General features: G+C 49.9%; 1 protein-coding gene across 11 annotated transcripts in view; it reads left to right on the forward strand.

Annotated features, from left to right (window-relative positions):
• ARHGEF7 (Rho guanine nucleotide exchange factor 7) overlaps positions 1–25,218 on the forward strand; it is a 134,948-nt gene that overhangs the window by 63,500 nt on the left and 46,230 nt on the right. For all 11 annotated transcript variants that reach the window (XM_027065228.2, XM_027065234.2, XM_027065229.2 and 8 more), the window contains 2 exons: positions 7,102–7,303; positions 17,760–17,848. In XM_027065228.2, the coding sequence (XP_026921029.1) occupies positions 7,105–7,303; positions 17,760–17,848 (288 nt within the window). In that variant the 5' untranslated portion in view covers positions 7,102–7,104. The remainder of the gene's footprint in view (positions 1–7,101; positions 7,304–17,759; positions 17,849–25,218) is intronic.

Here is a 25,218-nt window from a genome sequence, read left to right on the forward strand (position 1 = left end):
GGTGCACGTTACTAAGATCACAGTAAGCGTAGGATTAATGTATAATGAGCTTGGGAAATTTTAAGTAATGGCAGAAATAAAAAGCCCTCTGCACCCGCTATGTTCGGAAGACCCTGCTGGCTGCTGCCCTGTTGCTGTGCGACAATGACTTCCTGTGCCCTTCAGTTTTTCTGCAGGTGTTACTGATAGTACTTTGAGGGAAATTTCTTGGATTAAAAATTACAATGAAGCAAGAATGGCAAGATTTTTTTTTAAAGTTTATTTTTGAGAGAGAGCACAAGCCAGGGAAGGGGCAGAGAGAGAGAGGGAGACACAGGATCTGAAGCAGGCTCCAGGCTCTGAGCTGTCAGCCCAGAGCCCGACGCGGGGCTTGAACTCACAGACCGCGAGATCGTGACCTGAGCCAAAGTTGGATGCTTAACCGACTGAGCCACCCACGTGCCCCAAGAATGGCACAAATGTTTATTTAAAGCTGTGTGATAGGCAGCAGAAAGAGAAATTGTTAATTTCATTTACAGTTGTACCAAAACGAATAAAAAAGGAATCAATTTAATGAAGGAAGTGAAAGACCTGTACTCCACTATAAAACAGTGCAAGAAACTGAAGATGACACAAACAAATGGAAACATGCTCATGGATTGGAGGAGTCCATAGTGGTAAAATGTCCACACTACCCAAAGCAGTCTGCAGATTTGATGCAATCCCTGTGAAAATAAGAGAGTGCTTGTCACAGAACCAGAACAAATAATACTAAAATTTCTATGGGACCACACACACTTCAAATAACCAAGATAATCTTGAGAAAGAACAAACCTGGAGGTATCACAATCCCAGTTTTCAAGGTGCGCTACAAAGCCACAACAATCAAAAGTGTATGGTAAGGGCACAAGAATAGACCTGTAGATAGTGGAACAAAATGGAGAACCCAGAAAGAAACCCACAACTACATGTCTGGCTCTGACAGAGGGAGCAAGGAAATACAATGGGGAAAGACCGTCTTTCCAGCAAATGGTGGTGGGAAAACTGGACGGCAACATGCAAAAGTGTGAAACTGGACCACTTGGTTTCTTTCAGCATACACAAAAATAAACAAAAAAAATGAGTTAAAGACCTAAACGTGAGACTTGAAACCATAAATTCGTAGAAGAAAACAAAGGTAGTGATGTCTTTCACATCAGCTATAGAAACATTTTTCTAGGTATGTCTCCTAAGGCAAGTAAGACAAAAATTACTATTAGGGCTACACCAAAATAAAAAGCTTTGTCACAGCCAAGGAAGCCATTAACAAATGGGGAAGACAGCCTGCTGAGTGAGGGAAGATATTGTAAACGACCTCTCCGAGAAGGAGTTATTATCCAAAATCTAGTAAGAACTTACACAAATCAACACCAAAAAACCCAATTAAAAAATGGGCAGAGGACTCGAATAGACCTTTTTCCAAAGACCTGCAGATGGCCAAGAGACCCATGAAAAGGTGCTCCTCACTGACCGTCACAGAAATGCAAAGCAGAACCAGAGAGAATACCTCACCTCTGTCAGAATAGCTGGGGTCAAGAAGACAAATGACAAGTGTTGGCGAGGACGTGGAGGAAAATGAGACCTCGGCACAGTTGTGGGAATGGAAACTGGTGCGGCCACTGTGGAAAACCGTATCAAGGTTTTCAAATGGAACGTAGAAATACTATATGATCCAGCAATTCTGTTGGGTATCTGCCCAAAGAAAACCAACACTAATTTAAAAAGATAAATGCTACAATAAATTCAGAGGTGCATTATTTACAACAGCCAAGATACAGAAGCAACTCGTGTCCACAGACAGATTAATAAAGATGTGTGTGTGTGTGAGAGAAACGTGTGTGTATACACACATACACACACAGTCTACTCGGCCATCAAGAATAAAATCCTGCCATTGGCAGTAATGTGGATGGTGGAATGTGGAACACGACGTTATTCCGCTTGTATGTGGAATCTGAGAAAAGAAAATGAATAAACGAAAAGTGAAAACAGGCCCATAGAATATGGGGAGAGGGAGAAAAGTAGGTGATAGGTGAACCTCCACCTACCCATTGTCTTCTACTTCGTGTTTGAAATTCTCCATAATAAAAAATTAAGCTAAAACAGTAGGTGGTTGCTTGGATGTAAATTTTGTGGTCTTTGTTAAAGCAAACCATAGCCTGAAATCGTGTGAGGCGCTGCCTTTCCCAGGACGAGGACGGGTGTTCTCAGGGTGCTCTCTGAAAGCCCCTGGTCACACGTGTTCACTCGCACCTCTGTTAAGCACGCGTTGCCTGACCACCACCTCAGTGCTTGCTGTCAGCACGATCGCTTCTGTGTCACTGAACCCCTCGACTCCAGGATGGGTTTCTTGCTTGTGATGGAGGCCAGTTTGAGCAGTTCTGGTGTTCTGTCTGCACTGACATGGAAGTTCTAACTTCCTTTCTTCCCTGTTACTTCCTCATTGTTCATTTCTGGGGGTGATCCCCTTACCCCCGCCCACACCCTCTGCTAAACTGAGCTCTTCCTGTGCCCCTGTGCTCATGCTGTGCCCTCCCCTGGACCGAGTGACTGCGGCTCCTTGGAGGGGAGGGGGGCTCAGGCTGTTGACTTGGGGCTTGTTTTTCCTCTGGTCTGGGGCTGACTTCACCCTTCACTGGTGAATAAACTGTACTGACTGCTTTTGGGACTCCTCCTGTCCCTCTGTGGCCAGAGTCTTCATCCATTGACTCCTGAGAAGTATGACCTTGAGTTCCCAAGTTTCCCTCCCTGATTGTGGGGAGTGGTGAGGTCAGGTGCTTGCTGCCACCACCCTTCATTTGTGGGAGTCCTGCCTTGAGCCCCTCAAGCACTGCCTGTGCCTGTGGTCCCCACTGCCACCTGGGACTGGGCCAGCCCTGGTCCCTGCGCTCCCAGGACTGTTTCTCAGACCTGCATCTCCGTGTGTCCACGCATTCCACGCTGTTCACGTCTCTACCACCTCTGCCACTTCATTGTACCGCATTTCAGCAATTCTGAGACCTTTTTTTGAAACCTTCTCACAGGTTCAAAAGTAGTATGTGTCCTAAAGTTGATGGTATGTCATAATTGACAGCATTTGGAGTATATAAAAGGTATTGTCTAATTTCTGGCATGTTCTAGGTGATGAAATACATTATGAACAAGCAAGTGTAGAGAAGTTACAGTATTTACCTAAGCTTGCAAGACAAGGAAATACTAGCTATTGGAAGAGAAGTTGGGTGTTTCCTTGACCAGCTTTTCTTCTGTGAATGAGATTACCCTTTCCAGGGAACGGGGAGGACGGGGCTTGTGTGAAGGTAGCATTCCAGAACATCGTGGTTTTGGGTTGTTAGGGTGACTTCAGAACGTGGGATAAAACACTTGATGCATTTCTGGGTGTGCATGATATTGACAGGTGGGCCTTTGTAGGCCTCGGAGGGCAGCTCTGAGGGGCAAGTGTGGTGGGTACAGGTTACTGCTCCCAGACGAGGTACAGTAAGTGGGCCCCACAGTGTCCTCCCATCACTGACTTAGTGACCTGAAACCTACATCTAGAAAACAGCTAGATGAATTTCTACAAGTCAGACATTCCTGTGTAAGATCGAGAAGCAGAACCTGACCGGTGTCACCTTTGTTGTGTCTGCTTTTCCCAAAAGGCATCTGCTGTCCTGATTTCTGACGGTAAAGATGAACTTCGCCTGTTTTGTGTTGGACATAAACGGAATTGCACAGCGTGCACTCGTTCCGTGACTGGCTGCTCTTGGCTCAGCCCGTTGTGTTGTGGACTGTCGTGGGGTGTCAGGTTGAACCCAGGTAGCTGATGAGTTTCAGTTGCAGGAGAGCCTTTAAATAGGGGAAGGAGAGAAATCCCAAAGAGGAGAGCGGTTAAATACCTGCTCTCCAGTTTGCTGACATCAGCGGCAGTGACCTGAATGCTACTGTTGAGTGTTGGGATCTGAGGCTGGACGATGGTGTGGAGCCGTTGCGGCATCCTGTCTGGGGCACCCTCTCGCACCCCATCTCTGGCATCTTGTCGTAACACTGCTTAGAACAACGTCTTAAGCTTACGTCTTTGGTATAGTAGGTGCTGAATCCTTGGACACTTGTGGCATCAGAAGTTTAGGTAGATCTAAACTTCTAGAGATCTAGGCTGGCTGCCTGTCCTCTGTGTCTTTCTTCCTACCTGTCCTGGGACACCCCTGTCCTTGTGGAGTGGCTACTTCTGTGCGGAAGACGCGGCAGTGGTGTTCGCCTGACCTGTGCCTGAGTGCAGAGAATTGGTGACGTGGGGGGAGAGTGTAGTCGCCCTAATTTGTAACGTTCAGGTTGGTGTTGTGCCCGGAGAGGGCCTGTGCACTGGTGGCTGAGCTCACATGGCTGGGCTCGCTGGAGGGTCGCTCCTGGGGGGTACTTCGACCTCCTTGGGGCCCGCTCTGCCCCTGCTCTTGGTTACGTGTTAACGGATCCCTGGGATTGGCTCTGTGCGGGTTGTACACAAAGCCAGCTTGCCCAGGGTGGGTCACAGGAAGGAGAGGGGGTGAAGATTGTGGTGGACAGCTGATGCAGGGTGACCATGGTTTGCAGAGATGAGCCGATGCCGTGTGGCAGCCTGATCCGGTTTCCTTAACCAGGGCTGTGACCTGTGCCATCGCTGGGGAGTGGGGGGGCAGGGGGCAGGGAGCCTCCGCGGGGCTGGTGACCTTTAAGCTGTCCCTCGCCATTCAAGTGCTCCAAGCAAGCAGCATGTCGGCCAGAGCTTTCATTCAGTTTGCCCAGTGCTGAAGGGAGCTTTTTTTCATGTTAATACTTAGGATATTCTAAGCATTAAACATTCAGTATGTATGAAGTGTTAAATTGGTTAGATAAGACACTTAACGCATGTACTTAAATTAACTTTTTGTAAGTTAATGTAAAATACACATTTAAATAAAGAATAAACATTCTAAGAACTGTCTGCTCCTCTTGAAGCTCTGTCACCACTGCACTTTGTCTGTCTTCTGGCTTGGTGACGTGCATAGCTGGTTAGACTCGGGTCCTTCCAGACTTGGTGCAGGAGGTCCCGCTTGCTCATCCGGCCCCCGGGGGTTTGCCTGTATTGTCTCTGTGAACGCCTCTGTGAAGCTGGATTTAAGCCTGCAGTGTGGTCAGTGTGGATTTCCTGTCATGGAGCGGGGTCGGGGTCTCTCTCTGCATCCTGGCCCGTACCTTCCTCCTGGCCAAGTGCCCCCATGGCTTCTGTTGGGTCCGGTCAGTGTCCCCTTACCATGTCCCAGACCCACAGGATGGTCAGGGTGTGTGTAATCACTGTGCTTCCTTTCCTGAAAGCGTGGTGTTTTCTGGAGTAAATAATCATTGCCTGTTGGAGTTTTCTGTGCACCCTTTGCAGACTGTAGCCCTCATCTTTTGCCGGTTTCTAAGAATCTCTTGTACATTCAGACCCATTAGGATTTCTCACTTCTTCCCAGGGAACTGCCTTGACGTCTTGTGGCCACTTGAGTCTCCTGATTGTAGCCAGGCTCCTGCCAGATGCTGCCTGAGCCGTCCTCCTGTGTCACCCCACCCGCCCTTTGACCCAAGCCCATCTCCCCCTCTTCTGCTTTTTCTTGACCGACCCCCCTGTTGAGGAGGAGTGCATCTTATAGGAGCTTCTCAGAGGGCGCATGGGCCGGTGAGTGCTGGAGAGCTCGCGTAACTACAGCCGTATTTTTATTCCAATGCAAAAATTCTCTTCGTTTTCCGAAGTGTCTTTACCATGTGACTTGAGCCGGCTTTCTCTAGGCTCCTTCCCTGTGGGGTCCATGCGGCTTCCTGGCTCTGTGGCTTTGTCTTCAGGTTGGGGACGTTTTCAGCCGCATTCCTCATACTGCCTTTCAGCACTGCTTTCTCCTCCACGACACCGGTGACTCCAGTCTCAGGCCCGTCATTTTCCACATGTTCCTGGGGCTCTTTTTTCACTGTCATTTTGAGTAAATTTTGTAAGTTCTTTTTCCTTTTTGAGCCTAGTTCTTTGAGATGCTAGCGGGTAGATGGGGCCACATGCTGCCACCTGGTAAGGGTGGAGCAGGGACTCCCGGTCTGATCTTTGCTGACGTCACCAGTGCAAGCGGGTGCTCGGTGGGGCATGGGACATGTCTCTTCCCCATCCCCGTGGACGCCCAGGCGCAGACTGAGGGCACACCCCCTGTCGGTGGGTGGGCCTGTCCTCTGCCCCTCTTCTTTCACCGGGAGATCAGGCTTTTCTTGGGGATGTGTTTAGTTTGCTTCTGTTGGTGGTTCCCGGTTACAAGCCTCTCCAGCACCTAGTCTGGGATAGACGGAAATAGAAAGAAACTCTAGCTGGGCTGCCTCCTCTTCCCACCTTTCAGAGTGGGCACACAAGCTTAATCTCTGAGGAAAAATGCAAACTGAAAGGAGGTACCATTTCTTCCCAGCAGTTTGGCAAAAATAAAAATGCTTGGCGATACTCAGTGCTGGTGAGCGTGTAAAGAAATAGCCCTGAATTACTGTTGGTGGGAATGTAGTTTAGTGTGAGGAGAAACTTTCTGGAGGGCAGTTAGAAATAGGTACTAAACTTTAAAATATGTCGCATGTTTTCTGACCTCTGAGTTTAAGGTATACGTTTATTTACAGGTGTGTTCAAAGATGTGCATGTAGTTTTAATGCAGCCTTGTCTTGCAGTAGAAAAATACTAGAAATAACCTTAAATCTAGTAACGGAGAATTACTGGCACAGCCGTACAGCTAAGTTACACAGTTAAGACTAAAATAATTCTAGAAATCACCTCAGTGTGTTAACTTTTTGTACATTGTATTGAAGGATGTACTGTATAATTTGATGTAAGTGTACATGAAAGTATGTCATGTTTATGTAAGTGTAACTGTGGCCAGAAAAAGACCTTTAAAACCACTAAGAGGGTTTCCTCTGGGACTGGAACGAGGTGGTGGTGGTCAGGGCACTGCAGGGAGGTCGGAAACCTGCTTGTCTACCTTAAAAAGTGCTCTGCTGTTGGAATGGGGCAGCTGCACTCTGATTATACTAGTAAAACATCTCACTTTGTAATGAGGCAGACCACATGAAATTTTTCTCTCCCTCTTCCCTTTTTAGGACATGACCGATAATAGCAACAGCCAACTGGTGGTGAGAGCGAAGTTTAACTTCCAGCAGACCAATGAAGACGAGCTCTCCTTTACGAAAGGCGACATCATCCACGTCACGCGGGTCGAGGAGGGCGGCTGGTGGGAGGGCACGCACAATGGCAGGACCGGCTGGTTTCCCAGCAACTACGTGCGGGAGGTCAAGCCCAGTGGTAAGTGGCGTGCGGGCAGAGGGATGCCGCTTGTCCTCCAGGACAGGTGATTGCACTCACACGAGGGCTTCTCCCTCCCTGGCTAAGCTTGTGTAGATGGCCCTGGGCTGAGGGTTCTCCTTCTTCTCTAGTTGTTCTTCAAGGAGAGTGATTTTTACTTTACCCCTGCCTTGGGGTGCCGGCATGAAGGATCCATAGTTAAAAGTAGCATTTCAGTTGGTTATGGTAACAGTTTAAAATTAGGACTTGGGAGTTTGCTCTATCATACAGGCTGTTAATAAAAAAGAAATTATTTTAATGTTTGTTTTTGAGAGAGAGCAAGTGAGCTGGGGAGAGCAGAGACAGAGGGAGACACAGAATCGGAAGCAGGCTCCAGGCTCCAAGCTGTCAGCACAGAGCCCGATGTGGGGCTTGACTTCACAAACCGTGAGATCATGACCTGGGCCGAAGTCGGATGCTTAGCCAAGTGAGCCACCCAGGTGCCTCAGGCTGTTAATTTGTATCACTCTGGGTGCTTTTGCTGAGGATATATTATTTGTCTTTTTCTGTATTTGTGATAGTTATTTTATGTTATTTTTTATTTTGAGGGAGTGAAAGAGCCGGAGAGGGGCAAAGAGGGAGAGAGAAAGAATCTCAAGCAGGTTCCTCACTGTCAGCGCAGAGCCTGATGGCAGGGCTCAAACTCATGAACCATGAGATCATGACCTGAGCCAAAATCAAGAGTCGGATGCTTAACTGACTGAACCACCCAGGCTCCCCATGTACCACACTCTTACGATAAAATTAAGGCATTGCTAAGAAAATGAGAAAGCCGGGGCACCTGGGTGGCTCAGTCGGTTAAGCATCCGACTTCAGCTCAGTTCATGATCTCACAGTCTGAGTTCGAGCCCCGCGTCAGGCTCTGTGCTGACAGCTCGGAGCCTGGAGCCTGCTTCGGATCCTGTGTCTCCCTCTCTCTCTCTGCCCCTCCCTTGCTCATGCCCTGTCTCTCTCTGTCTCAAAAAAAAAAAAAAAAAAAAAGAAAAAAAGAAAATGAGAGAGCCAGCACATTTACAGTACTGCAGTGTATTGATGAATATCCATGTAAAAGTGGACTCGTGCAGCTCAAACTCTGTTGTTGGAGGGTCAGCCGTATATAAAATCCTTGTGTTTTGTGGAGCTTGGCATTGAGCGCCGCTCTCCCAGCCCTTCTGTCACCAGATGTGTGAGTTTTCTGTACCGAGCAATCTGGTGACCTCACGTAGAGCTTCTGAAACCCTTGTAACTTCCTAAGGGATCAGAGTCTGGGAGCATCTTCTGTTCTGTTCCGGTACTTGCTTTCTGGTCACGGTTCCTGATACAGCGCTCCCAGGACCTTTGTCGTTTCCTGTGGCCCAGACCAGGCGCAGACCCCTGGCCGTATCTGTTTTGTGTTTCAAAACCACAGTTTGCTCATCCATTCATCTGTTGCTGGACATTTTGGTTGTTTTTCACCTTCTGCTGTTGGGAATAAGGTTTCTGTGGTCCTGGGTGAGATCTGAGTCCTGTCCATCCTCTTGGGCCTATACCTCGGGGTGGAATTGCTGGCTCACAGGGCGATGGTGGTCAGCGTGAGGAGCACTGCCGTGCCGCCTGCGTGGCAGCCGCCCTGTCGTGCTTTCCACCAGCAGTATGCCAGGGTTCTGGTGTGTCCACGTCCTTGGCACCACTTTTTTTGCCCCCATGATAACTGTTGGGTGTGAAATGGTACCTTGCTGTTTGTATTTTTCTCATACGGTAAAGTTGACAGTAAGTGCCTGGGCTGCTTGTGTTCTGGCTGCTTGTGTTCTGGTTACTGTCTGAAGTGCTTCTACAGTGGCCTCATTCAGTCCTCACACAGCCCCAGGAGACATTGGGATATTTGGGGCGCAGGTATGAATCCTCCTTCTAATGCCAGCTGTCCTCACCACACCGGTGTCCGGCTGATGGGGACGGAAGTGTGGCCTCAACCTTGGACTCAGCTGCTGGGAAATGGAGCTTAGCGTATGGCTCATCGGACTTGCCAATAGTCACTGGTTGGCCCCGGCACTGGCCTGTGAGCATGAGGCTGGGACAGGTCGAGTCCGAGCAAAGAGCCTGGCCAGTCCTATGGTCCCCTGGTGTCCTGGGCTGAGAGTGCTGCCCTGGCCCTCTCTGGGAGGACGAGGGGCGAGGGGACCCCAAGCGCTGGTGCCGGGGACCTGCCATTTGGCGTGGAGCCTGATTGGGCCCATGTCTGCTGACTCCAGGTCCCGGGTTCTGCTACTAATGACACATTCAAATGGGAAGTTCGGTCTGACTTTGAGTTGTAGTAGTAAGAGTGCACGTTTCTCCTCAGGGAGTTTTCAAAGTTTTACCCTTTGAAAATTACACTGAAAGGATACTTTGTGGGTCTCAGGGTCCTCTTCAGGTGACTTTGGGGAGTCGCTTCTAAAAGGATCTGAGCAGGCTCAGGACTGCTCTTGGCGGTAGGTGGTTCCATGGTGTGCTGCCCCCCTTGGAGAGTCTGGCAGTGTGGCATGAATGTCTTGCTGTGGGGCCCTACTTTCGAAGTGGAGTGTGCAGCCAGAGAGGTGCTGGGTGTAGACAGATGCAGCTCTAAGAAGAACCGGCCATTCCCGGCGGTGGAGTTTGCTTAACAACAACAGCAGCAGTATGTGTAAGGGGCACCCGGCCGGCTCTGTCAGCAGAGTGTGTGACTCTTGATCTTGGGGTTGTGAGTTTGAGTCCCATGTTGGGTGTATAGATTATTAGAAATCCTTAAAAAAAAAAACAAAAAAAAAACTTCTATGTCTGTCGGTGTGGACTTGTGTCAGACAAACTGCATCACTGTCTGCCAAGTTTTGTGTCTTACCCCATGTTTCTGTCTGCATGGGCATGAGAGAGACCCCTTTAAACATGTTTGTAACTGCATTGGGTCCCATGGGATCCGTAGTTTATGTACTGAATGGAGACCAAGAAACTGGGAATTTTCACATCTTTCAGTTTATCTGTAAAGTGCAAATGATAACAGACTTGCTCAGATTGGTGGTCTGTCATGCCACTTTCCTCTTTAGCTGACAGTGGGGCCAAGGGGATAACCTTTTGGAAATAACTTCCTATCCTGTGTTCACAGATTATCTGTGCATATTCTAAGGAAACCTGTTCCTGTCTGATTTTTGATGTGGGCATTTGAGACAGAAAGATGTGAGATCATGTTTTTACAGTATCATCTTACAGCAGTGAAGAATGGAAGTCCAGGATCACAGTAACATGTTAGTATTGTAACTTCTCAGTAATTTCTGTGACTCCGATGTTGGAATAGGATTCCCTTCTAGAAGTGTGTATTTAAGATAAGCGTTGTCATTTACAGTGTAATTCTTCATTTTCTGTAAACAGAGTGTGCCCGATCCTAACTGGTGATCATGTCAGGATCATTTACTTGTGAAACAAACGCTGACTTCCTCTAAATTGTGACTTTCTCTTCGTTAAAGTTTTTGATTTACGAATGTATGTGTTGAATAAACAAAACCACCATCCCTGAGTTGACCCTTTTTGGGCTGCTTTTTTCCAGGTAAGTTCTCAAGAATGTCCACTTGATCTCACACTTCTTGCAGGTGTCGGTAGCCATGATCATTTGCCCTCTGGCAGCTACAGATGGCAGTGTGGCTGTCAGGCTTCGCTGTCGTGTGTGTGTGTGCCTTGACCTGTGTGTGCTTTCTTGTTTCGGATAGTCCTCTTTGCAGGCCGGTGTCCTCCAAGAATACGCTTAAGGGATTTCCACTGCTTGCCGCATGTGCCCTGTCCTCCCTGAAGCTCTGCTACCTCACAGCAGACACCCTCGTTGCTCCGCATTTAGTTGCCATGCACATTGTTCTGATGTGCAAAACCATGGATTTCTGGGGCACCTGGGTGGTCAGTCGGTTAGCATCTGACTCTTCAGCTCAGGTCGTGATCCTAAGGGTCATAGGTTCAAGCCCCATGTCGGGCTGTGCACTGACCATGTGGAGCTTGCTTGAGATTATGCCTCCCTTTCTCTGTGCCCCTCCCCTGCTCGAGCATGTGCTCTCAAAATCAAACTTAAAACCCACGGATTTCTGTGTTGTATACACACGTGCATGTTTCAGGCCACACTCTCTGGAGAATTTCTTCAATTGAAGGGAGACCTCAGGAAAGAGGCGATGAGGCCGGTGGTTGGGGGTGGGGTGGGGAGAGGGCTGCTGGTCGCTGCTACTGTTAAGTCATCATGGACGCTCTGTGGGTGGTAGGCCTCGCACCAGACTGTGCATTTAGAACCCATGTGCCGCTGGGGTGGAGGGGGCCATGTTTACATCTGGCATCAAAAAGCGACCTGGGTTTTAGGTGCGATGATCGATTGGCTATGGAAGAAGTTTTATGAATATAACACGTGTAGGGAAAGGGACAGAGGTAGCAACTGATTTCCGTATTGCTGGAAAAGTATGTGCGCATGCACGTGTGATGGGAGGTTTCTGAAAGCACCCAGGATAAAGCTGCATTAGAGGGTAGGCCTGTCTGTACGGTTTCTTCCGGATGCACACTTGATAATAGGCGGAAAGAGCCTCAAATGTAAGATTGCACCTCAGGCCTGTAGGGGCGGCGGAGGGGGGGACCCAGAAAGACGGGTGGAGGGCTCTGGGGTGAGATGCTTTGGGATTCTTCTGGGACGTGGGGGTGAGTGTTCCTCCAGATGAACACCGCGTGCTCTTCCCGAACAGCTGTGCTGGTGGGCGTTCTAGGGGATGTTCCACTCTCTGGGGACTGTGCTTCAACATCCTGTTTGAAGGACCTGTCCCCTAGGTCAGCTGACTGACAGCAGTCAGGGGTCAGGGGTGATATCCCCCAGTGTCAGGGATGAGACCCTGGTAGGTGGTGGGAGCCTGTGAGGACACAGCTGGGATGACAAGAGCACCCCCGGCCTCCATATCTGCCCTGCAGCTGCGTGACCGCCCCTGTCCGTCTGCGGGGCTGCTCTGCATGGACGTGGGTCCCACAGACACCCTCCCCCGGGGCTCCCGGTTTTCCTGGTCCCCTCTCTTCCTCCTCAGCTTGGGCTTTACCTTTTGTTCTGTTGCTTCCCTTCGTGGGTAATGCCTCACCGTGGATCTGGCGTGCATGCCGTGGTTATCCCTTGGTGCCCCGCTTTGTAACACGAGGACCTGCCTTGACCTTTCTCCGTCCTTCCATCCTGCCTCCAGTCAGCTGTGTTTTCCATGTACATCATCAGGATTGTTATGATTGCCCTTGGTTCCAAAACCACAGGCAGCATCCATTCAGCAAATACTTGAGTGAACTCTGTTGTGGGGACCGGGGGGGGGTAGGGGGCTGGTAGTGAAAAACCAAGGTGTCTTTCCAGAAATCACGAAGCTTACCTGAGATTCCCGAAATAGAAAATGTGGTAGACAGTTGAGAAGGTGAAGGTCCCCTAGGCTCCCTGCTGGCACTAAATAAAAGCCTGAGAGGCGTGACTGCGCACACACTGTGTGGGTCTCACTTGGTTCCTGCGTCAGATACGCCAGCCTCACAAAGTCATGTTGTGACAGGTTTGAGTCCAGGGAGATGTAAATACAGACTGGGTGCTAGGTGATAACGAGGGATTCCTGTCTTTGTCAGGTGTGATCGTGGCCTGATGTTTGCATTGTCATCAGTCCCAGTCTGACGGGCACTGAAGTGTCAGGGGCTAAGATGTCCATGTTTGGGATCCACTGTGTAAGGCTTCCGGAAGAGGAAAGGAGGGATCTGAGTGTTCACTGTCCAAGCTCGGTATGAGCAGAGACAGTGACCCTCTCTGCTTTCGTGTTGGCGAGTTTCTGTAATCAAGTTGCAGAGCAGGGCCAGTATGGTCCCCACGCAGGGGCTCCTGAGCGTGTGTCGCTAGCACAACATCCCCACGACCACGGAAAGGGTCGAGGGCACTATGGCTGCTAGGAAGCTGGTGACATGACCGGCGTGGGGCTCGTGAGCGAGGTGACAGCTGTTGCCCAGAGGACAGTAGGAGAAAGTTGGAACTGGTGGTTCTCGGGGCTGGCAGCAGGCTCTGTTGGGTCACTGACACCCCTCGAAGCCAGGGGCAGTAGGGGATGTGGAGCCTTTGAACCAGTTATTCATGTTTCGTCTTCCCCAAGCTTGCCTTCTCCCAAAGTAGGCAGCAGGGAAGAGCCTGTGATAGTCAAGTTAGGCCGGGGGTGAGGGCTGTTGGCACAGGCACATTCACGGACCTGCTTTTCGCGGGCCTTTACCCCGGGTCAGCCGAGGTCCAGGAGCAGCGGCGTGCGTCGGGAGGTCAGCAGCCTGACACCGTGCCACGTAGCTCCCTTCCTCGGTGGACATTTGATCCCCTCAAGACCTCACGAGTGGGAGAGTACAGGACAAGGTATGTTGAGAGAGCACGTTCACGTACCTTCTATTGGAGTATATTGTTGGGTTCTGGTTAATCTCTTTCTGTGCCTAACTTGCAGATTAAACTTTATCACAGGTGTGCACGTAGGGTTTGGTATGCTCGGTTTGGGGCATTTCCCGGGTTCTGAGAACATAGACCTCATGGATAAGGGGGGTGTCTCCTGTGTGGGCTTCCTCAAGGCCCCCCACCTTCAGTGCTACCTAGAGGCGCCATTCCCTCTGTGCGGGATGGTTCTGATTTTGTGGGGGATGTAGTGTGGTGCTCTAGCCCAGGGCTCAAGATGTCTTTTCTGGAAAGTGTCTTTTCCAGTAATGTTGCTCGTTCCTTTTGCTTTCTCCTGAAAATCCTATTAGCTGTCTTGTTTTGCCTTCTTTGGCTTTTAATCTGGTTTTTGTATTTTTTGTTTCGCTGGATTTCATTCATTTGGAGTCCACTCCTCAGATCTTTGAGTTCACCGTCTCCTCTTACTTGTGATGGTGACCAGAGTTTTCATTTCCAGAGATGGTTTCGTTCTTTTTCAGGTGTTTTTAATTTTTGTGGTGCATTGTTTATTCATTATGGCTCTTTTCTTTCCAGGTGGGGTTTTCTTTTTCTAATATTTAGGTAGAGAGGAGGCAAACAGGATAGAGAGAGGGAAAGAGAATTCCAAGCAGGCTCCGCACTGTCAGGTCTCAGCACAGACCCCAGTATAGGGCTCGAACTCATGAACCATGGGATTAGGACCTGAGCCAGAATCAAGAGTCAGACTCTTAACCGACTGAGCCACTCAGGTGCCCCTCTTTCCAGGCGTTTTAAATATACTTACTCCTTGGTCTCCTAAATTTTCCCCTTGTTTCAACATCTTGGGTGTTCCATTTCCTTTGTATGTTGTATCTGTTTATACTGGGTTCAGTTCTTCGTGAGCTGTAACTTTGTTATAGTTGTGTCTTTGGGGGTTTGGTTGGGGGTACCTCTGTGCCCTGGGCTGTGGAAACATTCCTACAGAGAGGAGGGACATTTGTTTCCTCGGGGGCTCCCAGAGATTTTCTTGCCCTGGGCAAACCCTGGGGCCCTTTGGGGGCTGGAGTGGGTTTGGACCATATGCCTCCGCAGGGGCGGGCTCAGGGTTTGGATTTCTCCTGGGCTGTGTCTCCCAGCCCGCGTCCTTGCGAGACGCTGTTTGTCTGGGTTGGCGAGCAGGATAGGCTTCTCATTGTCAGCCTGCCCAAAGGGTCCCCAAGAGCTCCTCCTGTTTGTCACTCAGGGCTGTGTCTGGTCTCTGCAGTGCCCTCCCCCTTTATTCATTTAGCATATTCATGGTTAAATCCTCTTGTTTTTGGCATTCTTAGTTTATTGGAAGAAAGGGGAGATCTGTATCTTCCGGCGCCTGGTAGGACAACACTAAATTACGTTCTCATGGTTTCCCCGCAGTCCCAGTGAATTGTATCAATCTTTAGCTATTGGATGGGCCAAAAATGTTTTATTTTTCTTAAGATACTGGGAAGGCTGAGTGTTTTCTAATGTTTCCTGGGTGCAACTTTTGTTAAAATTGGCCATTACTTCCCTTCTGGTATATTATGGTCTAAGTGTGTGGGTGGGATGGTGGTGGTGTTATTTTGGGGGGCGGGGGCGGGTGGGGAGTAGGTGCTGGAGGGCTCCCTCAGGCTGCACAGAGGTTCCTGAGGCAAACCTGGCATCCTGGGCCCCTCCTGCCCGGCGTGTTGACCGAGTGTCCCCTCCCCGTGTGACTGAGGGCCGGGGCCCTGGGACGGGTGTGGAGCGGGCCCTGCTGTGGCTGTCTGCGGGGGAGCTGCGGAGCCCTGGCCTCACTGCGCCGCCTTAGCTGTGGGAGGGCAGCGGTCTCCCTCCCTCGGGGCCTCCTGCCATGGAGGTGCCTTGCGGTTGGTGGCAGACACGGCTCCTCTGTGACCGCTCGGTGCCGGGGTTTCTTACCTTGGAGCCCTCTGTTGGGAAGGGCCCACGGGGTTTGGGGAGATGTTTCCGGCCCTCCCGTGGCAGTCATTCCCCTGTAGCCGTTGGCAGAGTTGTGGACTCCCTTTTCCACGGGAGAGGAGACCGCGTGTTTGGGCTCCGCCTGCACTGGGTGGCTGTCTTCTGCCTGCCCTCTGTTTTTACACGGTGCCGTAGCCTCGTGCTACTTCTTGTGAAAAAGCCTTTTCTCCTGGTTCTCCCAGTAAGTTAGTTGAATGTTATCTGTGCTGTTGGGAGGTGTGTCTTAAATGAGGCACTTGACAGATTATTTGCTTTTAAAATTTAAAGCTGGGGCACCTGGGGGCTCAGTCGGTTGTGTGTCTGACTCTTGATTCTGGCTCAGGTCATGATTCCAGGGTCATGGGTTCGAGTTCTGGGTCGGGCTCTGTGCTGAGCGTGGAGCCTTCTCTCTCTTCCTCTGCCCTCCCCAGCTCATGCACGCATGTGCGCTTGCTCGCGCGCTTGCTCTCTCTCTCAAATAAAAAATAAAAAATAAATCAGGGGCACCTGGGTGGCTCAGTTGGTTAAACGGCTGACTTCAGCTCAGGTCACGATCTCACAGATCATGGGTTTGAACCCTGTGTCATGCTCTGCGCTGACCGCGTGGAGCCTGCTTGGGATTCGCTCTCTGCCCCTCCCCCACATATTCTCTCTCTCAGAAATAAAAAACAAAATAAATCCAGTCCGAGGTAATAGCACACGCGTTGGTGTTTGTGGTCCGGTGACCGTCTTTCAGGCTTCAGTGCTCACCTTTAGTTTTATCTGTATTTGTCCCCTAAATGATGGGTTCCAAAGGTGAAAGGCATCATTTTTCTTAAGGTAAAAGCATGTCAATTTTTTCTTCTATAGTTAAATTCCTACCTGTAGGTGCGAGACTGGGAAAGAATGTGTGTTAGCCAGAACACATTGATATTTCTTAGGGGCTCAGAAGTGGTTCATTTCTCACGGAGTTCTGTTTTCATCCTGTGAGCAGAGAGTTCTCTCAACTGGGAACAACACCTGTTTTGTGCTTTATTGTCAACCTTTTGGAAAAGCAAGTGAGGCATTGAAGGACGGTTTAGGGAGACCATTCATTCCATAGGAAGGGGAAGGCCTACAGTTAGTGCATGTGATTTCAGGCATTTCTGGGTTTCTGTTGCTAGGCAGATAACGGCAATACTAAGCAGCCAGTTAGAAGTGGGGACCTGAGACTTTGGCAGTGTTTGGGATTGAGGGCACTGTTGGGGGAGCTAGCAGAGACTTGGGGCAGGTGGGTGGAAGGGTGCTGAGCACAGCACACCAGAGGGACAGAGCGTTGGTTGACTTACTCAGGTGAGGCGGGTGTGTGACCTGCTCCTCGAATGCCCCTGCCCTTCCCCCCGCCCCCACCCCAACCACCCCAGTTTGCTCTCCAGCCCCGGTAGCCAGTGACTGACACGCCCGCCCACCCTGAGAGCCACACTGGCAGTCGGCATATGCTTCCTCGATCCCTTTTTTGCTGGCGAATCTCCTGAACAGGTGTTGAATGAACGCTGGGCAGCGTACAGATACTTGAACCCTCGAGTAATCACAATTGCTCGCACTATGGTTTCTGGGGTGGAGGTTCTTAAGGCTCCGTGGGTTTTTCTTGTTTTCTGGCCCTGCTCGGGATGGATTTCCTCCTCCTTGGCTTATCACGCTGAGCCAGATCCTACTTGTTTGGAGAGACCTGCGTTGTGAGTGCTCTGAATTGGACGTGTAGCCCAGACTCTGCGTCTTGGTGTTTTAACATCGTTACGTATCTGCCTGCATCGGCTGGTATTTTATCTTGACTGCACTTGTGATCTGTTAGCATAGCTCATGCTCGTGCTCTTTCTTCTGCTGACAGGGAGCATGGCCTGTCAGACGCTGAGCCCGAGCAGGGAGTATGGGGTGAGCCACGTACGGGCTGGGGGGGACGCCGGCTCCCTGACCTCAGGGCATGAGCATGAGGGAGGCACAGGCCTCTGGCAACTTCCCTTGTTGGCTGGTGCTCTCACGGGAGGTCCCTGGACCAGTAGCTCTGGGCTGTGGGGGCTGGCGTGTGTGGTCTCCAGTACTGGTCAGTAAAATTGCGTTACGTTTTTATTTCAGAAAAGCCCGTGTCTCCTAAATCAGGAACGTTGAAGAGCCCTCCCAAAGGATTTGATACTACTGCCATTAACAAGAGCTATTACAACGTGGTGAGTACCTGCAAAACCCATTTTAAGAATAACTTATTTTTTTTTTTTGAATGTCTCTAAAACTCTGCAGTGTAGACTGTAGGTAAATGGTGCGGAGTATGAAGGAGGAGATAGAAATCATCCGTTGTGGGCTGCACAGTTACGACCACCGTTAACATTCTGGTGTATTTTCTTCTAATCTTCCATGATCTTACGTTTTTGTTTACTACTTAAGTAGACTTATACCCTTCTGTTGTCACATAACGTAGTATTCCCTCCTACTGTTTCAAGTCCTCAAAAGCGAGATTGTAAAAAAGCGCACGATGTGATTTATAGGCGCCACGTGGCGTTTTACTTGTGCTTTGGGTGGATTATAAGTACTTCAGATCAGTACTGTTTCTAGTTTACTTGTTTCTTGACATAAAGTCTCTTCCGGGATTGATGGATTTGTGCATCGGGTAGTGTGCAATTACAGGAGAGCATCTATACGTCGCACTCAGTGAAGACGAGTGCTTCAGAATGGAACACGACGTTATGAAACTTAACGTGAGCAATATGTGAGCTTAAAAAATACCCGTGATGCTAGGTCTAGTGTCTAGTCTACCCTTTCCTGGTCCCTAAACCATTGCATGGGCTGCAGAAATAGGAAATGGTATTATTTGGATCACCTTCGAAATGGCTGGCATATATTGGTGTGATAAACCGGCGTAGTACACTTTGTGAGTGTGGCTCTGTCTTCCATTCCGTGGAAAGTGTGCATTTTGCGTTTCTTCCCTGCTCCTGGTCTTGCACAGGACGCTTCCTGAGAAGCAGTGTCCACTTGAGTCCGTGACACCTGTGTGTCCTTGAAGTGAAACCACTATGGATCGGTGCTGCTTTGAGCATCTGAGTGTTTCACTTCCTGTGCTCCTGTAGGAAAAGGAGAGGACGCGTGATGGACGGAGGTCTGTTCCGCTGCGCTGACCTGTTGCCACAGCCTCTGCTGTGAGTTTGCGTGTTCGGCATGCCGACCATTCACTTCCCACTGGCCCCCGACCTTCCAGAGCAGGGTGACGTCGGGAGGGCTCCTTGCTCTGACGCGCGGTGATTGGACCCCTGCTCTGTGCCAGGCCCTGGTGAAGGCAGCAGGATGTGGCAGCCAGCACCTGTCCCCCTACCCCCCCACTCCCCCATCTCCTTGCTGCCTATGCCTCCTTTCACTTCCACTCTTCTTGTCCTGTGGACTCGGCTTGCTGCCTCAGACTGGATTTCTACGTGTTGGTCGACACCAGGCCCTCTTCCCGAGCAGTCCTTGAGTCCCAGCCTCTGCTTCTCTGACTTTGTCTGGGTGCAGACTTCAGCCGAGCTGTGCGGGGCTCCCCAGCATGGCCCGTACCCCGAGGGGCCGCCTGCCTCTCCTGGTTCTGCTCTGCTGTCCACACCCTCTTTGGGTCTCTGTCGGATGTTTGTCGTGGATGTTCGTCCCCATGACGTGGCTCTTCCGCTGCTTTGCTCGTTAGTATACGACGTGTTGCGTGTGCGGCTCTGTGTCCAAAGCACAGTGAGAGTGGTCTGGGGTGCTTGAGGGCCTCACAGGAGGCAAGCTTGGGGAGCGGCCTCTTCCTCGTGTTCCTCTGTGAGATCCGGGGTTCCGCCCAGGGGAGGGTGTCCTGGGCGGAGTACCAGTCCGGATCCACAGTGCTGCTCTGGAGAGGGGGCGGCTGCTCCTCTCTGAGGTTCTGTCCACTTAACCCTAACTGTTAGAGGAAGCAAGGCAGGGCCCCGCCATTGGAGCCCACGTCATCTCTCTGGTCTTTGCAGTAGTCTTGCCTCCATTAGGGATTTTGCGGATGTAGGCAACCATGCTTTTCCAGAAGTCCTGGTAAGTTGTTGTCCTTTGCATTTTATGTTCTGTAACCCTCTTCAGCTTGAAGCATCATCAGTGCTTTTTTGGGTTTCTTTCTTTGAACTATTCTTGTATGGGGGGGCAGGGAAGCGCCTTTATATCACAGGTGCTGTTCTGAGTCAGCCACTGTTTCATTGAGAAGGATGGGAAAACACCTTGACCTCAGAATCACATCCAAATTGTTGTTTTCATAAAGCTGTGTTGGTAAATAGCACATGTTAAAATTGTACTTGTTATGGACATAACTCAGAATCCATGGAAACCCTCTTTGGGTGTAGCACCCCTTTTACAGGGGAGAACATAGCTCTAGCTGTTAAAGGGCTTGCCCAGGGTCTGCCACTCTTTGGTGACTAAGCCAGGAATGAATTCCTCTTTTTTGAATTCTGTATTTATAAACGATGTAGAAAAGTAAACTGTAGAGCAGAATACAACATGTAAAGTAAAGCAGAAGAGCTTTTTCACACTGCCTGGCGTGGCTTTGTTTTCACAGCAAACTGTGGAAGTTTAGGTATTAACCCTGCTGATGGGAGAAGGTTCTCCAAGAGGAAGACTGTTGGTGAGAGACTGAGTCTCCGCTTGGGCTCAGCGGAAAGCAGTGGGGAGAGTTGTGGGTGGAGATACGAGACTGGAGGCGGGCAGGACAGGATGGATGGGCGTCCTGTGGCTCCTGAGTGACGGTTGAGATCGCCCACCTACACTGGCACGTAGCTAGTGCTTCTGGGTGGCTTAGGACTGTCCTGGGACTCATGCTGTGCGTGCGAAGTGTCATGGTGTCCATGGGTCTTGGAGCTGCTGTGAGTTTTTCTTCACTTGTTTCTGTTCTTCAGACTGAAGGGTCTCTATTGTCCTTTCTGTTGGCTGATTGTTGTACATCTGCATCTAGTGTTGGGCCCCTCGAGTGGATTTTTCACTTTTATCACACCTTTCAGTTCACAATCACCATTTGGTTATTTTTATGGTCAAATAGTGTATTTGTGTCACTGTTTATGTAAATTCTTTACGCATACCTGTTTTGGTTCTTTGGACGTTTTTAAAAAGACTCGACTTATTTTAGAGCAGCTTGAGGTTGACATTGGAGAGGGTGGAGCTTTGCCAAGGCCCCATGATCAGCACCTCTCAGGCTTGCTGGCTCTCCTCTTCATGCAGGATAGTCCCCTGCTGTCTGGACCGACCAGTTTGTCCATCACCCACTGGAGGACCTCTCACTTGCTTCCGGGTGTTGGTGATTGTGAACGAAGCAGCTGTGAACTCGCGTGCGTAGGTTTTCTCGTGGACGTGTTTTCAGCTTGTTGGGGTGAATGCGAAGGACTGTGATTGTTGGGTGTTGTGGGGAGCGTGTTCTCAGTTCTGTAAGAAACCGCACACGGTCCTCCAGGGAGGACCCCTGTGGGGCATCTTCTGCCACGCCTGCTGGTGTCTGATCGGGTTTCGCTGATGGACGAGGTGTGTGGTGCCGCCTCAGTGTCTCAGTCGGCAGTTCGTGGATGACCTGTGTCCACGTGCTTACTGCCACCTGTAAGGTGTCTGTTCAGTTCTGCTATCCACTTTTAAATTTGGGCTCTCTTAGGGAGCTGTAAGTTTAACTTTGACTATAGTTTGAAGGCGATGTGCACAGGTGTGGTGTTTTGGCATTTATGCTGCCTGGTGTCCTCCAAGCCTCCGGGGATCTGTGGTTTTGGTGTCTGACATTAATTAGGGGAAATTCTCCGTCTTCATGGCTTGAACTCTTGTGTTTCTTCTCCTTCTGGTACTTCCACCGTGTGTATTTACACCTTGTGCAGTCCCCACCATCCTTGGATGTTGTGTTTTCTCTGTCTTTTCAGCCCTGAGGGATGCTGTTAAGGCCTGTGGCGCTGGGATTCTCTCTGCAGCCGTGTGCGATCTGCTATTGACACCATTACGGGCATTCTTCATTTCTGTTAGTGTTTCTCCTGGTTTTCAGTTCTTGGGATTTCCACCTCCTTGCCGGTCTTTTCTTGCATGCCATCTGCTTTCTGCGTTAGAACCCTTAGCATCTTGTTCTTAGTTCCTGGTGGGATAATTCCAGCGTCCCCACCATGTCTTCTTCCGATGCTTGCTTTTCTCTTCAGACTGTGTGTTTTGCCTTTTGCTGAGTCTTGTAAGTTTTTGTCGATAATTGAACATCGTGTATCATGTAAAAAAGGAAGTGCTCACTGAGGGGGTGAGGTGTGCGGGGAGAGGAGGGGGGCGCTCCATCAGGGAGCCTGTGCCTCTGGACCTTGAACTCCACTGGTGTGTTTTAAATTCTCCTCCCCACCCCTCCCCCCCTCCTGCCTGGAGATCAGGTGGCCCAAGGGGGCTGGGCTGTTGGTCTTTGCCAGGGCGTTTCAGCAGGCTAGTCTGAGTTAACTAGTTTCCCTGAGGGCAGGCCTGATAAGTACCAGGATGCTGAGCTGTTATTTCCGAATGGCTCTTCCAGTGGTTCTTCTTTTCTCTGCTGAAAGCCCAAGGGTGTTTTTCTCTGAGGCTTTGGGAATTTGGTCACACTCCTAGATGATAATTTCCCAGTACTGAGGAGGCCTCTCTACGACTGGGTCTCCCCCAGAGTTTTGAACTCACACTTGTCTGCACTGAGCCTCTAGCAGTCCGTCAGTGATGGTTCACGTTTTCCCGCCCCGTTGCTGGCTCGCAGTGTGGTTTCTTCTGGGGCGCCCGGGCTCCGGCAAGTGGGGCTCCCAGACTTGGGGCGGGGGTTTGCCTTGCGTCCTGTCCTCTCTACCATAGGGGTCCAGCAGGAGTTGATTTTTCAGTCTGTTCAGCTTTTGACTTCGTTGGATGGAGTATGATTTCCACACAGAAACAGGCAAAAGCAGAAGTCCCTGTTTGAACAGATTTAGAGCAGCTTTTTTTTTTTATTTTTATTTTTTTAAATGTTTATTTTTGAGACAGAGACAGAGCATGAATGGGGGAGGGTCAGAGAGAGAGGGAGACACAGAATCCGAAGCAGGCTCCAGGCTCCCAGCTGTCGGCACAGAGCCCGACGCGGGGCTCGAACTCACAGACTGTGAGATCATGACCTGAGCTGAAATCGGACGCTTACCCAACCTAGCCACCCAGGTGCCCCTAGAGCAGCTATTTTGAAGACTTTATCTGCTAAGCCAGCACCAGGGCCTCTCAGGCCGTTTTCATTCAGTGCCTTGTGTTTGTGCACGGGTTTCATTCAGTGCCTTTGTGTTTGTGTTCTTGGTTCTTTGAACATCTTGTAATTTTTCACTGAAAAATTATTAGGGAAAGTGAGTGCACATGTGCACGGGTAGGGGAGGGGCAGAGAGAGAGTGCGAATCCCAAGCGATTCCACGCTGTCAGCGCAGAGCACAGTTCGGGGCTTGACCCCCCAATCCTGGGATTGTGATGTGAGCCGGGATCAAGAGTCAGGTGCTTAACTGATTGAGCCACCCAGGTGCCCCTCAAAATTGGACATTTTAGAGGAGCTTAGTAATTCTGGATTCTGATCTCCCCTACTCCCAGGATTGCTTGTTCCTTTTGTTGACTAACTGCAGTTTATCTCTCCCACGGTCACTGATGGGTTCGCTTCATTAAAGCCTGGCTGCCTGGTATTCATACTCAGAGCTCCAGACTTGAGTGTGTAGCCAAAGATTGCTCAAAGCAAGATTGTGCATAACCAGGCTTTCGTTCTGTGCCTGTGGATCTGTGTGTGGTCAGTTAATGCGTTGGAGTGGGAGGAGGCTTTTTAGAATATAAAGCAATGAATGAAAACAAAGGGAAAGCTCAAAATTGATAGGCTCCATAAAAGTTTAATAAAAGTAGAAACCAAATTACAAGTTGAGTGGAACGTTTGTAACAATTTCAACAAGATGAGATGATCTTTAATGACTGAGGAGCTCATTAAGGCAAATACATGAAGATTCTGGGTGAGTAGGAAAGGATGTGAGCGGTAGAAAATGGGGGAGGGTGGGAGCTGTGCTGTAGTCTGTTGGGGCTGTTGTACTAGCACCGCAGACTGGGTGGACTCCTCAGTAAAGGCTCCTCACGGTTCTGGAGGCTGGAAGTCAGCTCAGAGTGCCGGCGTGCTCAGGTCTTGGGGGACTCCCTCTTCCTGGTTTACAGAGGGCTGCCTGCTGTCCTGTCTGCATGTGGCAGAGACCGTGAGTCTGGCCGCCTCATCCCAAGGGCCCTGCCTGCAGCACCCCTCACTGGGGATTTCGAGATACCCAAAACCCTGGCATTTGGGGAGGACACAAATGTTATGTCTAGCCCTCTGACAGTGTGGGTAAGCTTACCATAAAATTGTGGTCGTGAGGAGCAGAGAGGTGAGGAGAATCCTCAGTTCTAAGGACAGCAGGGTGTACATCCATACAGGGCTTCTTGAGAGTGGCCTGGTGGTTGCGTATAAAAATCTGAAAACAGTCAAACCCTTTAATCTGGCACTTCTACTACTTGGAATCCTCCCCAGAGAAATTACCTAAAGCGTGTTCAATGGTGTCGGTGCAAAGATGTTTTAATAGGATTATTATAATAATAAAAGTAAGCAACCTAAATGTGTAGCAGTACAAGAACGATTAAGTAACCAGTGGCACATGTGTTTATAATTATTGAAAATGCACACGAAGCTTTAAAAATACCTAAAATACATGTTTGAGTTCAATAAGCAGAATCCGAAATTATATAGGTAATGCGATTTAGTAATGTAAAAATGTTGGCATAGAAGATAGAAGGAACTGTGCTATGGGGTGGCTCAGTCTCGGGACCGTGAGTTTGAGCCCCACATGGAGTGTAGAAATTTCTTAAATAAAATTAAAAAACAAAACAAAAAACACCCAGGGTGCCGGAGAGAACAGCTTCTCCAGAGTGGCAGGCTTGATCACTTGATGACATGAGTAGGAGTGGCTTTGGGGGGTTGCTCTGGCACCGGAGACCAGGCTGTGCAGGATGTCAGGCTTGAGAGCAGCAGTGACAGAAGATCCACGCACCTGAACTACGGAGTTGCTCAGTCTTTGTGACAAAGCCAGCCACAGCCGTTCCCTTTATTTTGAGATGGGAAAACGGAAACCTGCTTTTAGGGTCCTAGATCAGTGAATGATCAGGAGATCCCTGGCTTCGGCTGCTGGAGCGGGGGTGGGGTGGGGGGTGGGGGGGTGCCCTGTCTGTGGGTAGGCCGGAGGGAGCTCCCCAGCTGCTTGCACAGGCACTAAATTGTCCGATGGCTTGGTGATCCTGGCCTTGGCCTTTTGTAGTGTTGGCTTTAAGGAGCCTGGTGAAGTACTTGCCTTGAGGTTTTCAGGGTTATTAGCAAGGACGAGCATGTGGAAACACTTGGGGCATCAGGCGTCACTGTTCTTTTTGCAAATGGGCATCCTGTTTGGGGGTTACCTGGGAGAGCTGCAGTCGAGGGTGACAGGAATCTGTCGTTTGTGGCCTGCTTGAGCTTGCTGGATTTTAACAGTGGAAGAACACGAGTGCACCTGCAGGATGGTAAGACCTCTGTCCAGTAGAGAGAGCTTAGAGAAAGCATTTCTGTTGTGTA

Source organism: Acinonyx jubatus, chromosome A1 (assembly GCF_027475565.1).
Source record: "Acinonyx jubatus isolate Ajub_Pintada_27869175 chromosome A1, VMU_Ajub_asm_v1.0, whole genome shotgun sequence".
NCBI lineage: Eukaryota > Metazoa > Chordata > Mammalia > Carnivora > Felidae > Acinonyx > Acinonyx jubatus.